This window comes from Dipodomys merriami, unplaced genomic scaffold (assembly GCF_024711535.1).
Source record: "Dipodomys merriami isolate MVZ:Mamm:240054 unplaced genomic scaffold, mDipMer1.0.p SCAF_1, whole genome shotgun sequence".
In the NCBI taxonomy this organism is placed as follows: Eukaryota; Metazoa; Chordata; class Mammalia; order Rodentia; family Heteromyidae; genus Dipodomys; species Dipodomys merriami.
In genome coordinates this window covers 110,743,771-110,757,373 of record NW_027202270.1, presented here as the reverse complement: position 1 = coordinate 110,757,373, position 13,603 = coordinate 110,743,771, and the positions used below count along the sequence as shown (strand labels likewise).

At 40.7% G+C, this 13,603-nt stretch overlaps 2 protein-coding genes and 1 pseudogene across 5 annotated transcripts in view; 1 reads left to right on the top strand and 2 right to left on the bottom strand.

Annotated features, from left to right (window-relative positions):
• The window catches only part of Prpf39 (pre-mRNA processing factor 39), a 36,012-nt gene extending 32,541 nt beyond the window's left edge, over nt 1-3,471 (bottom strand). The window contains exon 1 of the mRNA XM_070027335.1: nt 3,360-3,471. The gene's annotated coding sequence lies outside the window, so the exon portion shown is untranslated. The remainder of the gene's footprint in view (nt 1-3,359) is intronic.
• Nucleotides 3,472-3,570: 99 nt separating this feature from the next.
• On the top strand, nt 3,571-9,068 carry LOC138823668 (translation machinery-associated protein 16 pseudogene; annotated as a pseudogene).
• Nucleotides 9,069-9,804: 736 nt separating this feature from the next.
• Togaram1 (TOG array regulator of axonemal microtubules 1) overlaps nt 9,805-13,603 on the bottom strand; it is a 64,965-nt gene continuing 61,166 nt past the window's right edge. For all 4 annotated transcript variants that reach the window (XM_070027238.1, XM_070027255.1, XM_070027247.1 and 1 more), the window contains 2 exons: nt 12,310-12,396; nt 9,805-10,958 (listed from right to left, as the gene is read on the bottom strand). In XM_070027238.1, the coding sequence (XP_069883339.1) occupies nt 10,693-10,958; nt 12,310-12,396 (353 nt within the window). In that variant the 3' untranslated portion in view covers nt 9,805-10,692. The remainder of the gene's footprint in view (nt 10,959-12,309; nt 12,397-13,603) is intronic.

The following is a 13,603-nucleotide window of genomic DNA, read 5'->3' as shown; positions in this document are numbered from 1 at the left end:
CTCTAGACTCCAGATAAATACCAAAAAGCCAGAAATGGAGCTGTGGCTCAAAGTGGTAGAGCACAAAAAAGTTCAGAAACAGTGCCCAGGCTCTGAGTTCAAGCCTGAGAACCAGAAACTCTTTTCATTCACATTACTATTACTAATAATTTAAGTAATTATCTCACTTCTATATCAATGTTTTGAAGCTGCAGATTGCTTCAAACCTCCTTCTAACTTCATTTTAAATAGAAAAAAAAAAAGACAAAAAACTGAAGGTCAGTAAAGTATAGTGTTACAGGCCTATAAACCCACTACTCTGGAGACTCCTGAGGCAGGATGACTTTTATTCTTCATGTCTGAGCCTTAGCACATGCTCTTTCCTGATATTAACAAAATTTTTGCTTTTCTCAAAACACCAACACAAAGATAGTGTACTACTTTATGAAATATATTACCTTTAAGCTCATAATAAAGTACACATAAAAGGAAATGTGATGAGTTATAATCTAAATATGCACTAAGTATATATATATATATATATATATAAAACTATATATAATATAGTTCTTCTGTATAATATTTCTTTTTGTGTGTGTGGTGGTCCTGGGGCTTGAATTCAAGGCTTAGACTCTGTCCCAGAACTACTATTGCTCAAGGCTAGCATTCTCCCACTTTGAACCACAGCTCTAGTAGTTCCTTGGAAATAAAAGTTTCCTGGACTTTCCAGCCAGGCTGGCTTCAAACCATGATCTTCAGATATCAGCCAATTGAGTAAGCTACTACAAACAGGGCTGAGCCACTGAGCCCAGCATTGGTTATCTAACACTTCCATATACATGGGAATTCATTAAAACACTTGAAGCACATCATCTTTAAATTTAAAAGGTCTTGTAGAAAATGATGTAAAAATAGGGAACTTCATGGGGCTGGGAAGGTGACTCAGCAATAGAGTGCTTGCCTTGCATGCATGAGGCCCTGGGTTTGATTTCTCAGCACCACATAAGCAGAAAAAGCTCCAAGTGGCACTGTGGCTCAAGTGGTAGAGCGCTAGCCTTGAGCTGAAGAGCTGAGGGACAGCTCCCAGGCCGAGTTCAGGCCCCATGACCAACACCCCCCCCCCAAACCTGAAGTCATTATGGAAGAGTTAGAGTCTAAGTTATAGACTCTAACTTTGCAGTCCACAATTTACTCCACGCCCCAGGTACTGAACGGCCAATTTGAAGAAAAGGCTATCCTGACCACTGGTTTTGGCAACAATTTTTAAGAGAGTAAGTTGAATGTTCAGAGTAACAATTTTCTGGAAGTGGTGCTGTGGCTCAAGTGGTTGAGCGCTTGCTTTGAGCTGAAGAGTGCAGCGACAGCACCCAAGCCCTGGGTTCAAGCCCCACGACTGACCAAAAACAACAACAACAACTAAAAGCAACCATTTTCAGTTTTCATATATTATATAAAATACCTATTATTCCTAGAAACTGTACTTTTTTTGGGGGGGAGGGGGAGGGCGGTGTGGAGGGCTGGTCCTATGGCTTGAATTCAGGGCCCAGATGCTGTCCCAGAGCTTTTTGCTCAAGGCTAAGTGCTCTACCACAGCTCCACTTCTGGCTATTTTTTTTTGTGTGTGTGGTCAATCTGTGATAACAGTCTCCAGGGTTTCATGCCTTGACAGTCTCTGAACTTCAATCCTCAGATATCAGCCTTCTGAGTAGCTAGAATCACAAGACACCCAGCTGAAACTGGACTTATATAGTAACAAGAACCTCAGATCTCAGCCTCCTGAGTAGCTAGGATTAAAGGTGTGAGCCACCAGCGCCCAGCTATATTTACATGAATGTATGCATCATCTTCAGATCTTTGGGGGAGAAAACACATTTATTCTTTGGCTTTTTTTTTTTTGTCAGTTTGGGGCTTGAACTCTGGGCCTGGGCACTATCCCTCAACTCTTTAGCTCAAGGCCAGCACTCTACCACTCTACCAAGCCAGCCTTTGCCATGATAGCATGCCCCCCCCTTTTTTAAGGAAAAGTCTTATTTTTATGCGGAATTGTTAATGCATCCCAAAAATTCTGCTTTCTCTTGAAAATAGCATGCATACATATGCACACATACAATTTTTATTGTGTGATTTACAGAAACCTTTTATTTCACATCCAAATTTTTATTGTGTGATTTACAGAATCCATTTCCTTATTTCAAATATAAGGTAAAGTAGTAAAAATATTACTAAATACCCTGAGTCCAACAAAAGTCTGCTTTTCCGTCCTCATATCATACCACCTACCAATAATTAGCCATCTCTAGTTCACCTCTATTTCAGTGTGCACAATGTGAAAACTAGTCTTTGCTACAAATCTATCACTTTATTACTACTGGAGTGTCAAGTTCCAGCTTCTGCCACTCTAGAATGATGTTATAAATCTTGAGGAAGGATGGAACCTGAAGTAGTCGTTTGTTTCTCTCCACTTAAATACCGGCAGAGCACACCAAACATTTAAATTCCACTCTGGGCTCCCTATTTCCTGGTATAAAAGGAACATTCTTAAAGCTTTACCTTTTCCAGCAACGGAAGAGTTTTAACATCTATCAGATCGGAAGTCACTTCAAGCCCTCAAATAGAAGGCCAAGGGAATTCTGAAGTAGAAAGTAGTAATATTTGAACTGGGAGTACGGTCATCTCCCTAATACCTGAAGCAGTACAATTACCCTACAGTCTTATTAACTTAAAGATGGGATTTTTGGAGTAAGAAAAAGCAGGGCTGCTCTGTTGATTACAAACAAACAAACAAAAAACCACTCCCCACAGATTGCTTTCAAATCTTGCTAGAGTCTTGGCCATTTGTTGTTGTTGTTGTTCCTCTCCTATCTTGGGAAAACCTTTGGCTGATCTTTGGGGGGGGGGGGAAGCTAGCTGTGACTCCGGGACCCCAAGGGTGCGAAACAGTCGTCACGCAGAGCTTTTAAGAACACTCTTGCACATCCTCCCGACCCCCCTGGGCGGCTACTCCACCGGGGCCTTCCCCACGCAGCCTTCGCGGCCAGGAGGGTTTCCAAACTCTAGGGAAAGCGGGGGGAATCTCACACTGACCCCCCCCCCCAACGCCTTTCTCAATTCAGGCTGCAGAGGCCCGCGTTTGCCCGCCCGGCCCACCTACCCCTCCGGATAAACGTTAGGCAGAATAAACCTCGCGGGGCCCCACCCAACAGGTGGGGATGGAGAAAGAAGCGGACGGCGGGGTGGCCAGGCCCGAGCCAGGCCTCAAACCCGGCGGGAGATGGAGGCCGCGGGCGGCCCCCGTGCGGCCTGGACACCACAGGCCCCTCGGGCACCGCGGACCACCGCCCCGCACCCCCTCCGATCCCCACGTGCCCGCCCCGGCTGACCTTACGATGGATGTCACACGATGCCATGAGCCAAAGTCTGGGCCAAACCTAGGTGAGGATGGGACTCCCAACGCCTCAGACCACTACCACAGCCGCCACCACCAGCGCCGCGGCCGCCTGGACAGAGTACACAACGCGCATGCGCCGGCTCGAGAGTCACGTGACTCGCAGTGCGCAGGCCTAGCGCTTGGCGGGATCCTTCTGTGCTCAGGCTCCGGCCCCGCCCCCCGCCGCCAGCGAAGGCGGGGCCGCGGGCTCCGGGTTTCCTCTCCCCAGCGATTTCCCAGGCCCTCCTGGAAGCGTGTCTGTTAGGCCTGATAGGGTTTGAGCCCCAGCCCTCAAAGAGAGGTAAAGTATTATTATTCTCTTTCAGCAATTTCCTAACGTTCTACTGGTTTTACCGCTAAGAATGTACCCCCAAACAGGCAGAAGGCCTCCCAACTTCAAGATAAAACCACCCTTGGGAGTTCTGAAACTCTCAGCACCTCGTTTGCTTTCTTTCAACACTTACCTGACATTCTCCTGTTCTGGGTTCAGGAACATCACCACTGGACTTCAAGCTTCCTCTCTGCTGGAGATCAACCTGCCTCCAGACACATTTATCTCTGCAGTTTCCTGATCACGGTCTTGTTCATTTTAAGTCACCCCCAAGAGCAACTTTGCTATCAAACCCCAAATCAGTATTCATTCTGCCCTTTGTGAAATTACCTCTCTTGCAGCATCTCTTTCCCGTTTGCCTCTTCAGGCTTTTTTTAGCTTCTCTGACAGCAGGTGTGTGCTTTCCCAGGTTTAATCAGCAACTTTTTAATGTTTGCTATCTGAAAGAGCCATCAAGGGAAGGGTATACTAAGAAATAATGAGGCCAGAGTTTTCTGCAGGCACTGTCACAGCCTTTGCTCCTTTTCTGGTTCCTCCAGTTTTTTCCTGGGGTGGCCATAAATCTTCATCAATTAATATTCTCTCTGAGATCCCATCTTCTCCATAACCATCTGCTTGTTCTAACTTCATTCACTAAAGGTTTTTCCCCTACATTTTCCTCTACATTTTTCAAGCCAGTGTTTTACAGAGTTCCTTGCTTAAAAAACTTGCAATCTTAGCCGGGCGCCTGTGTTTCACACCTGTAATCCTAGCTACTCAGGAGGCTGAGATCTAAGGATCACAGTTCAAAAACAGCAAGGGCAGGAAAGTCCATGACACTCATCATCAATAAACTACATAGAAAACCAGAAGAAGTACTGTGGCTCAAGTGGTAAAGCTTTAGCCTTGAGCTAGAAAGCTGAGGAACAGCACCCAGGCCTAGAGTTCAAGCCCCATGACCGACAAAAAAAAAATAAAAATAAAAAAATAAAAAAGCCTTGCAGTTTTCTTTTACTATATGTAAAGATATAAGCTGCTAGCATGGACTATGAGGTCTTTGATAGCTTTCCCTTTGCCTAAAGTGTGTTCCCACCAATGAAAACATAAAAGTTGGGCTGGGAATATCTCTTAGTGGTAGAGTGCTTGCCTAGCACCATGAGGCACTAGGTTCGATTCCTCAGTACCACATAAACAGAAAAAGCTGAAGTGGTGCTGTGGCTCAAAGTGCAGTGTTAGCTTTGACCAAAAAGAAGCTCAGGGACAATGCCCAGGCCATTCAGTCCTCAGGACTGGCAAAAAAAAAAAAAAAAAAAAGAGAGAGAGAGAGAGAGAGAGAGAGAGAGAGAAAAAAGGTTTTTTAAACTGGGCCTATCTACTTTTTTTGAGATAGGATCTTGCTATGTAGTTCAGGCTGGCCTTGAAATCACAATCCTCTTTCCTCAGCCTCTTAACTACTGGGATTATAGATGTACACCAACCTCCACCCTTTAGAGCATCTTACACTCATCATATTCATCTTTCCTTTACCTTCTCCAGTGTTCTATTTCAGTTAATGACATCAACATCTACCAGTCACAGTATTAAAATACTAACTTGTCTCTTATCCTCCACACCTAAATGTATTAACTATCAATCTGGCTATCAGAATGCCTCTTATATGCATACTTTCAGTTCTTTGGATGTGTGTGTGCCAGTACTGGGCTTGAACTCCAGGCCTCATGTTCTTGCTTCTTTCTTTTCATTCAAGCTGGGGCTCTTATTACTTGAACCCTATCGCCACCTCCAGCTTTTTGCTGGATAATCAGAGATGAAGTGTTCCTGAGATTTGTGTACCAACAGTGGCTGAATCTCAACCCTCAGATCTCAACCTCCTAAGTAACCAGGACTATAGGCACCAGCTATCAACACTCAGAGAATATTTTCAATTCTTACTGTTTTTCTATAGTTTAGACCTCTACTACAGTCTTGTGGGCTGAGTCCTGGTTGTAGGAGGTAATATATACAATCCTTATTGAAATGACGTAATTTTATCAACATACTGCATAGGCAAACACTATAAATGGACCTCACTGGAACATTTACGAAATCCATTTGTAGGGCTGGGAATGTGGCTTAGTTGTAGAGTGCTTGCCTTGCATGTATGAAGCCCTGGGTTCGATTCCTCAATACCACATAAACAGAAAAAGCCAGAAGTGGTGCTGTGGCTCAAGTGGCAGAATGCTAGATTTGAGCAAAAGCAGCTCAGGGACAGTGCCCAGGCCCTAAATTCAAGCCCCAGGACTGCCCCCAACCTCACCCCCGCCCTGCAAAAAAATCCATTTGTTGTACTTGGGCTCAGGGACTAGTGCTTCCTTAATTTCACTGCTTTTACTTTTTTCCTGTTTCATACAAAACTTCCTGTTACTGGTTGATTTTTTTAAAATATGCCTCCACATTTGAAAAGATTGCTTCCTATCTCCAGAATTTAATTTATACAGCATTCCACATTAAAAAAAAATCACCTTATGAAACCAATTTATCTTAATGCCTCAAAGTCTCTCACTGTGCTTCCCAGAGAAAATGCAACAGATTTTATACTTCTGAGATACTGAAGATATTCTAAAAACCAAGTCTTAAGCTGTCTCTCTGCTAGAGTAATGGTTTATTTACAATAAAAGACAGGGCAAAGATGTGTGACAAAAATGTTCATATTAGTAGTGATTGTACTGCTTTTTTTCAAATGAAAATTTGAAACTACACCTACTAAGGGATAATTAAGCTTACACATATGAAATAATGGTTTTCTTTTGCTTTTAACCTTTACCTTCAATATTTGGTGACCAAAGCAAATTTAGAAATCTCAAGTCCAATGATATAAGGTCATAATCAGCAAAAATTGTTATCTTTTACTGTTCCTTTAATAATGCATATCAAAAAGGCTGATGCAAAATTTCATGGTGGCTCAGCTAAATCACATCATAAAAGTCTAACAGGTGTTGGCAAACTGTGCATATGCCTGTTGCAATATGTCCTCAACTAAGAACGTTTTTTGTTGTTGTTTTTATTTTGGTCAGTCCTGGGGCTTGAACTCTGGGCCTTGATGCTGTACCTCAGCTCTTCAGCTCAAGGCTAGCCCTCTACCACTCAAGCCACAGTGCCACTTCCGGTTTTTTGGTGGTTTATTGGAGAAAAGAGTGTCATGGACTTTTCTGCCCTGGCTGGCTTTGAATCGTGATCCTCAGATCACATCCTTCTGAGTAGCTAGGATAACAGGCATGAGCCACCAGCACTGGTCTAAGAATGTCTTGAGATTTGTTTGTTTTTTTGGTGCCAGTCATGAGGCTTGAATTCATATATGGTTCAAGGCTAGTGCTCTACCATTTTGAGCCTCAGCTCCCTTTCCAGCTTTGTTCATGCTTAACTGGAGATAAAAAGTCTTACACTTTGTCAGGTGCCAGTGGCTTACACCTATAATCCTAGCTACTCAGGAGGCTGAGATATGAGGACTGAGGTTTGAGGCCAGCAGGGGCAGAAAAGTCCCTGTGAGATTCTTATCTTCAATTAACCACTCAAAAACTGGAAGTGGAGCTGTGGCTAAAGTGGTAAATGCACACTTTTCTGCCCTGGCTGATTCATCCTCCTGAGTAGCTAGGATTCTAAATGTAAGCCGCTGGAACTTGGATTGTTTGGAAGTTTTTGTCTGTTTTGCCAGTCCCGGGGCTTGAACTCAGGGCCTGGGCACTGTCCCTGAGCTGCGTTTGCCCAAGGCCAGCACTCTACCACGACCCCACTTTCAGCTTTTTGTGTTTATGTGGTACTGAAGAATCAAACCCAGGGCTCCATGCATGCTAGGCAAGCACTGTACCACAAAGTCACATTCTCAGACCCCTGGTTCTTTTTTTGTCAGTTGTGGGGATAGGGGCTGGGCCTAGGCGCTGTCCCTCAGCTCTTCAGCTCAACACTAGCCTCTACCATTTGAGCCAAAGTACCACTCTGGTTTTCTGAGTGTTTTATTAGAGATAAAAGTTTCAGGGCCTTCCCCATGGCCTTCCCTGCTAGGCTGGCTTGCTTTGAACTGCGATCCTCTGATCTCAGCCTCCTGAGTAGTTAGGATTACAGGCATGAGCCACCATGCCTGGCTTCAGCCCTTTTTTTTTTTTTAAGGGGTGGGGTGGGGTGACTGAATATGCCATAATTTCTCTATTGCTTACAATGTCAAAAAATGTTTAGTATCTGGTCCTAAAGAGTCTGCTAACTCCAAATCCAAATTATAAGACTATAGTTTATCCATGTAAGCTACAGGATAAAATACACTTAGAAGAAATATGAGATGTTTTTGAGGTTTGTAATTATAAATTACTTATATAAGTAGAAAACATAGTTAAAAGTTTTTATTCTTCTTTGTTTAGATTTATATAGGTGCAGAATAACTTTTTTATTTTTTTTTCCTTTTCTTGGAAATTTTATAGAAATGTATAAAATGAATCACAATTTCAGAAGTGGGAGTGAGGTGGACTCAATGATCAAGTGGTTCTTTACCATCTGTGAAACCCAGGGTTCTTTTCCAGGACCCATCCTCCTAAAATAGTAGCCAAAGATATTAGAAAAGTAACACAGAAGAAAAAAAAGATCAACACAGAATCATAGAGTTGTAGAAAAGGCTAAGACCTCAGTCGGCTCAGCCTGCCTCTGCACCCCTGTGTATCCGGGAAGGAGCGAGACCCGGCCGTGTTGCAGTAGAGGCAGTGACCTTGGGGGCCTTGGGGTGCGGAATTCTGCGCTAGGACGTCACGATGCCTAATGTACTAAAGGGAAAAAGTACGGGGGAGAGGGGCGGATGAAGGTCATCCATCCCTACAGTAGAAAAGCAGCTCAGATTACAGGGGAGACAGGCCCACAAACAAGATAAAAAGGAAAACATGAAGAATGAAAAGGCCTTGGGGCTCAACCTTATTGGTGAAAAACTGCAGTGGTTTCATAATCATCTGGATCCTTAAAAAACGAGATATTCAAAAAAAGACGCTTGTGAATTAATTGGAAGATACTTTAGTCGATTCAGCGGTGAGCTGGAGCAGATCGAGTTACATAACGGCATCAAGGACCGGCAGGGCCAGACCATTGAGCGGCAGCAGTATGAAGGTTATGGGTTTGGGATACCAGACATTTTAAATGGAAGTAATCTTAAAACTTTTAGGGAATGGGATTTTGATCTGAAGAAATTGCCAAACATTAAAATGATCAAAGTATGTGCTGATGATGCAGTTCCAAAGAAGCGCAAGGTTCTTTGATTTAGGGGAATTGGAATTAGCAGGTCAGTCAGATGACTGAGATGAAGAAATGACTCCAGTGTCTTTTTGTCTTTCATTGAGTTGAAAATAAATAATTTGAAGATTTTTAATTTCTATCCATTCATTGTTGTAATTACCTTGATGCAAGAATGTGGTATTTATTCTTTCATAGAGTCCCATTTGCAGTTTCAAAAATGGTGTATTTTTATTTAAAACCATAGGTTGCTCTTCATTTGCATTCACTTGCTTGTCATTTTTTCCATTATTATAGTGAAATACCTGACACTGGGAATTCAGAAGTTTGCTTCACTCGTGGTTTAAGGGTTGATAGTCCAAACTGCATGGAGCCAGCTGTATCAGTAGTTACTGTGGGAGACATGACCCATGGGGAAATCCCAGGCAATACAAGAAGCTGGGGAGTAGAGTGGTCTGTCATCCTAGGTGATCCCACCTCTTAAGCTTTCTGTTCTCTCCTAACATTGTCACACTGGAAGCCAAGTTCCCAACATTTATACGCTCCTGGGACACATTTAAACCATATATAAATCAACAGAGAAATCTTTAGGATTGCCTAATCTTACAATTTGGAGAATAAATCTATTTTCTAAACCAAAAAAAAAAAAGAAAGAAAGAAAGGGTAAGACCTTAAAATCATCTAACCTAGCCCTCAGGTATTAAGACCTGAGGCCCACACTTGCTCCAGGGTACACAGTTGTAAGTCAATATTCTATCAAATGGAGGAAATGAAAGTAATAATTCTACAATGTATTTTTATTTTAACCTTTATGTAAGTTAGAAAATCAGAACACCTGTCACACATCTACAGAAATAAATCCTTTTATTTTATAACATTCCTTTTCTTCTTTAAGATGCATACAGTACTTGTAAGCCCAAGTATTCTGAGAAAAACTATAGAAGACCTGGCACTATTTTTGAGAATTACACAACTGGGCAGCAAAATAACACCTTTATAAATGTCAGTACATACAGAAATAAAATTTAGTGTTTGTACACAAAAATAGGAAAAGTTACATTCAACACGTTTTTTTAAACGTGTATTTAAATGTTTAATGCTTTCTAAAACTTTGGTCATCATGCTTTATTACAACTTGTTAAATTTCACAATTATGCAGATGATTAAACCTAAAAGGTTAGCAAATATATCACATGAACGTAGCAGCCATAGCAAGCTAATACTGCATAATCATATTAGCGGACTGATTCAGAAATACATGTTATTCACAAATAGTACACAAAATTTAGTTTGTGATAACATAGTTCAATGACTTTTCTTCCACTTCATAAAACAAGGCTGAGTAATGAGACATAACAGAACATGATTACATAATAAAAAGTATATTTTTAATTACAAATCTAATTGTACATATAGGACAATAAATTGTTTCTATAGAATAGTGCAAATGAGGAGGACTCTTCTCAAAAAATATTAAAATTGGACTAATTCCATGTGCCTCGTATTTCATGACTATTAGGTTCTATTAATTATCAGGAATTTTGTGTGATAAGGTACAGGTTGGTAGGGCTCTTGTTAGACACATGTGTACTCACTCGCCAGCTGCAAATAAAAATAGCCATTAACTTAATTTACTAGATGTGAAGTGCAGGCACTCAAAATGTAACTTTTCAAAAAAGTTTCATTTGTTATCATGTAAACTGTTGTGTTCATTATACCATATTTCATCAGAGATTCATAATTCATGTAAAATGGTCATTTCGAGCAATTCCTCTAAACTCTTTTTGATATGTGGTGGTTGAGATGCAGCCTGATTTAATAGATTCTGACCCATCTGGGCAAAAAGTGCTTTTGATAGCTTAGCTGTGGCTGCTCGTATGTTTCCTCCTGCTCCAGGAAGAGAGCCACTGTTTGTCATGTTCCCTAAGAGATGCCATAAAACCACCAACACTTTCTGTTCTGTGGCATGAGGCTTCCTTTGATAAAGTTCCATAACAATATCTGAAACACAAAAATATGGTTAAGCTTTTTTGAAAATTGAATTCAAAGTCTGCAAACTAAAAAGCCTTTAAAAGATACCAAGATTTATCTCAATGCTATTTGTCCTAGAAGTTAGGCTTCTTTAAAAAGATTTCCCCAAGGGGCTGGGAAAGTGGCTCAGTGGTAGAGCGCTTGCCTTGCATGTATGAGGCCCTGGGTTCGATTCCTCAGCACCACATAAACAAAAAGAATAAAAGCCGGAAGTGGTGCTGTGGCTCAAGTGGTAGAGCACTAGCCTTGAGCTAAAGAGCTGAGGGACAGTGCCCAGGCCCAGAGTTCAGGCCCCACAACTGGACCCCAAAAACAAAAAAAATCCTTCCCCAAGACAGAGACCTTCACATGTTAGAATCCCACATATAACAATTAGTTCAAGCAAAAGTGATAAAGACAGAAATCAAACCTCAAATTAATCTTGACATTTTCTAAATTTGGGTAAAAAATAAAAGGTATACTTTTTTGTTGTTTGGTCATGGTGCTTAAACTCTAGGTGGGCCTGGGCACTGTCCTTCAGCTCTTCAGCCCAAGGCAAGCGCTCTACCACTTGAGCCACAGCACCGCTTGTACTTTTCTGATGGTTTACTGGAGATAGTTTCATGGATTACCGGCGTGAGCCACCAGTGCCTGGCTTGTAGACACTTAACTTAATTCATGGATGGAAACAACATTCCTCGAAGAGGAGCATTATTTGCTTTTAACATCTTTTTTTATTATTCCTGTATTATTTCTCCTAAAGGGAAAACCGAACTCCTCTTTCTTTTCTCCTTTCCTCCTCCTTTCCGCTACCCCTCACTCTTTGCTCTAGCTACTCAGGAAGGTGAGATCTGAGGATCCCGGTTCAAAGCCAGCTTGGGCAAGAAAGTCCATGAAACTCTTATCTCCAGTAAACCATCAGAAAAGTACAAGCGGTGCTGTGGCTCAAGTGGTAGAGCGCTTGCCTTGGGCTGAAGAGCTGAAGGACAGTGCCCAGGCCCACCTAGAGTTCAAGAACCATGACCAAACAACAAAAAGTATACCTTTTTTTTTTTTACCCAAATTTAGAAAAATGTCAAGATTAATTTGAGGTTTGATTTCTGTCTTTATCACTTTCGCTCTCTTTACTTCTCCCATCTTTTCTAAATTTAATTTTTGCAGTTCTGGAGATAAAATCTAAACTACTTGGAGGAAAAAGTTCTAAAAGGTCTACAGATCATTATACAATTTATTTCTACTTTATAAAGATTGCATTGAAGCTATCCTAAAATTAAAATGAAACATCCACCAATTTATCTTCAGTTAATAATTTCTTTAGAAAATACAATTTTAGAGTATTTACCAGCAAGTTTTTCTGTCATATCTTGCTTTGCTTTCCCATTTAAAAATTGAGCTTTTGTGCAAAATGGCTGTAGAAGTAAGTAATTGTCTAAATAAAAAGAACAACAAAGATACAAGTTTAAATGAGAATATTGAAAAGAGTGACTTTGATCAAGACAACTGTCTTCACAAACTGTTTTGTTGAATGGCAACTTCTTAGTACAACTACTTAAAAATATATTTTAAAATAGTAAGATCTCATAGCACTTCTAAAATAGCACTTCAGGAAGTCCCCAGTCCCACCAAAGTAATAACCTGTATTAACTAGCTTAGTGCAGCTGTTTCAGAATACATATTTCAGATCATGATATTGTATGCCATTTATACCATTTTAGTCAATTTAAATAACCTAAGAATAAAACCATTAGCTCTATTATCCAATATATTATTAGATATTTATATTAAAAGTAATATCAAATATTAATAAAGTTTTCTATATTTTTTATTTCTCTCAAAACTAAGAACAGTACATATTCTTTGTAAAGACATACTGGTATTTACTTTTTTCAAAGTATGGTCAAAGAAACGACAGACTGGGATTTACTTCAAAGGACTTTGGTGGAAAAGGGGAACACTGGGTAGAAATGTAAATATGACAAGTTTGGCCATGGATTTACTATTAATAATGAGTACATGGGGTATATTATATGGCTGTCTCTGAGTTTGGGTGAGAGAGAGAGAGAATCTGGGGGGGGGAGAGAAAGAGAGAGATGTGTGGTACTTTCCACCAAAACAATAAAATCTCCTGTGAACTTAAGGGAGGACCTGAGGCCAGAGTATTCATTACATTTAGCAAGGGAACCAAAATTTCCAAGATGAAAGAAAGGAAAGGGAAAGGAAAAGAAGAAAAGGCAGAGGGAGAGGGGAGGGGAAGGGAGAGAGGATCAGATCTCACAGATCATTAAAAGATCTATCATATAGAGAAAAATAAATAAAACAATGCTTATCATCGAGGCATTTTATTCCAAATTATAGTATAGGTTTATAAAAGCACAAATGATAGCTTTGAGGGGATAGTTTTTACCTTTTCTGACTTTAAGGTTTTAATTTTAAAACAATAAAACGATTCACAGGAAATTTTAAAGAGGTCCTGTGCATCCAAATGTTACATCTTACATAATTATAGTACATTATCAAAACAAAGAATGAATGTGTACAGTTCTATATCATATAGGTAGTTTGTGCAAACAGAACTGCTTCTTACCATAGCCTCTTGCTAATGTTACCACTACAGTTAAACCTATGTTGACTTTCTG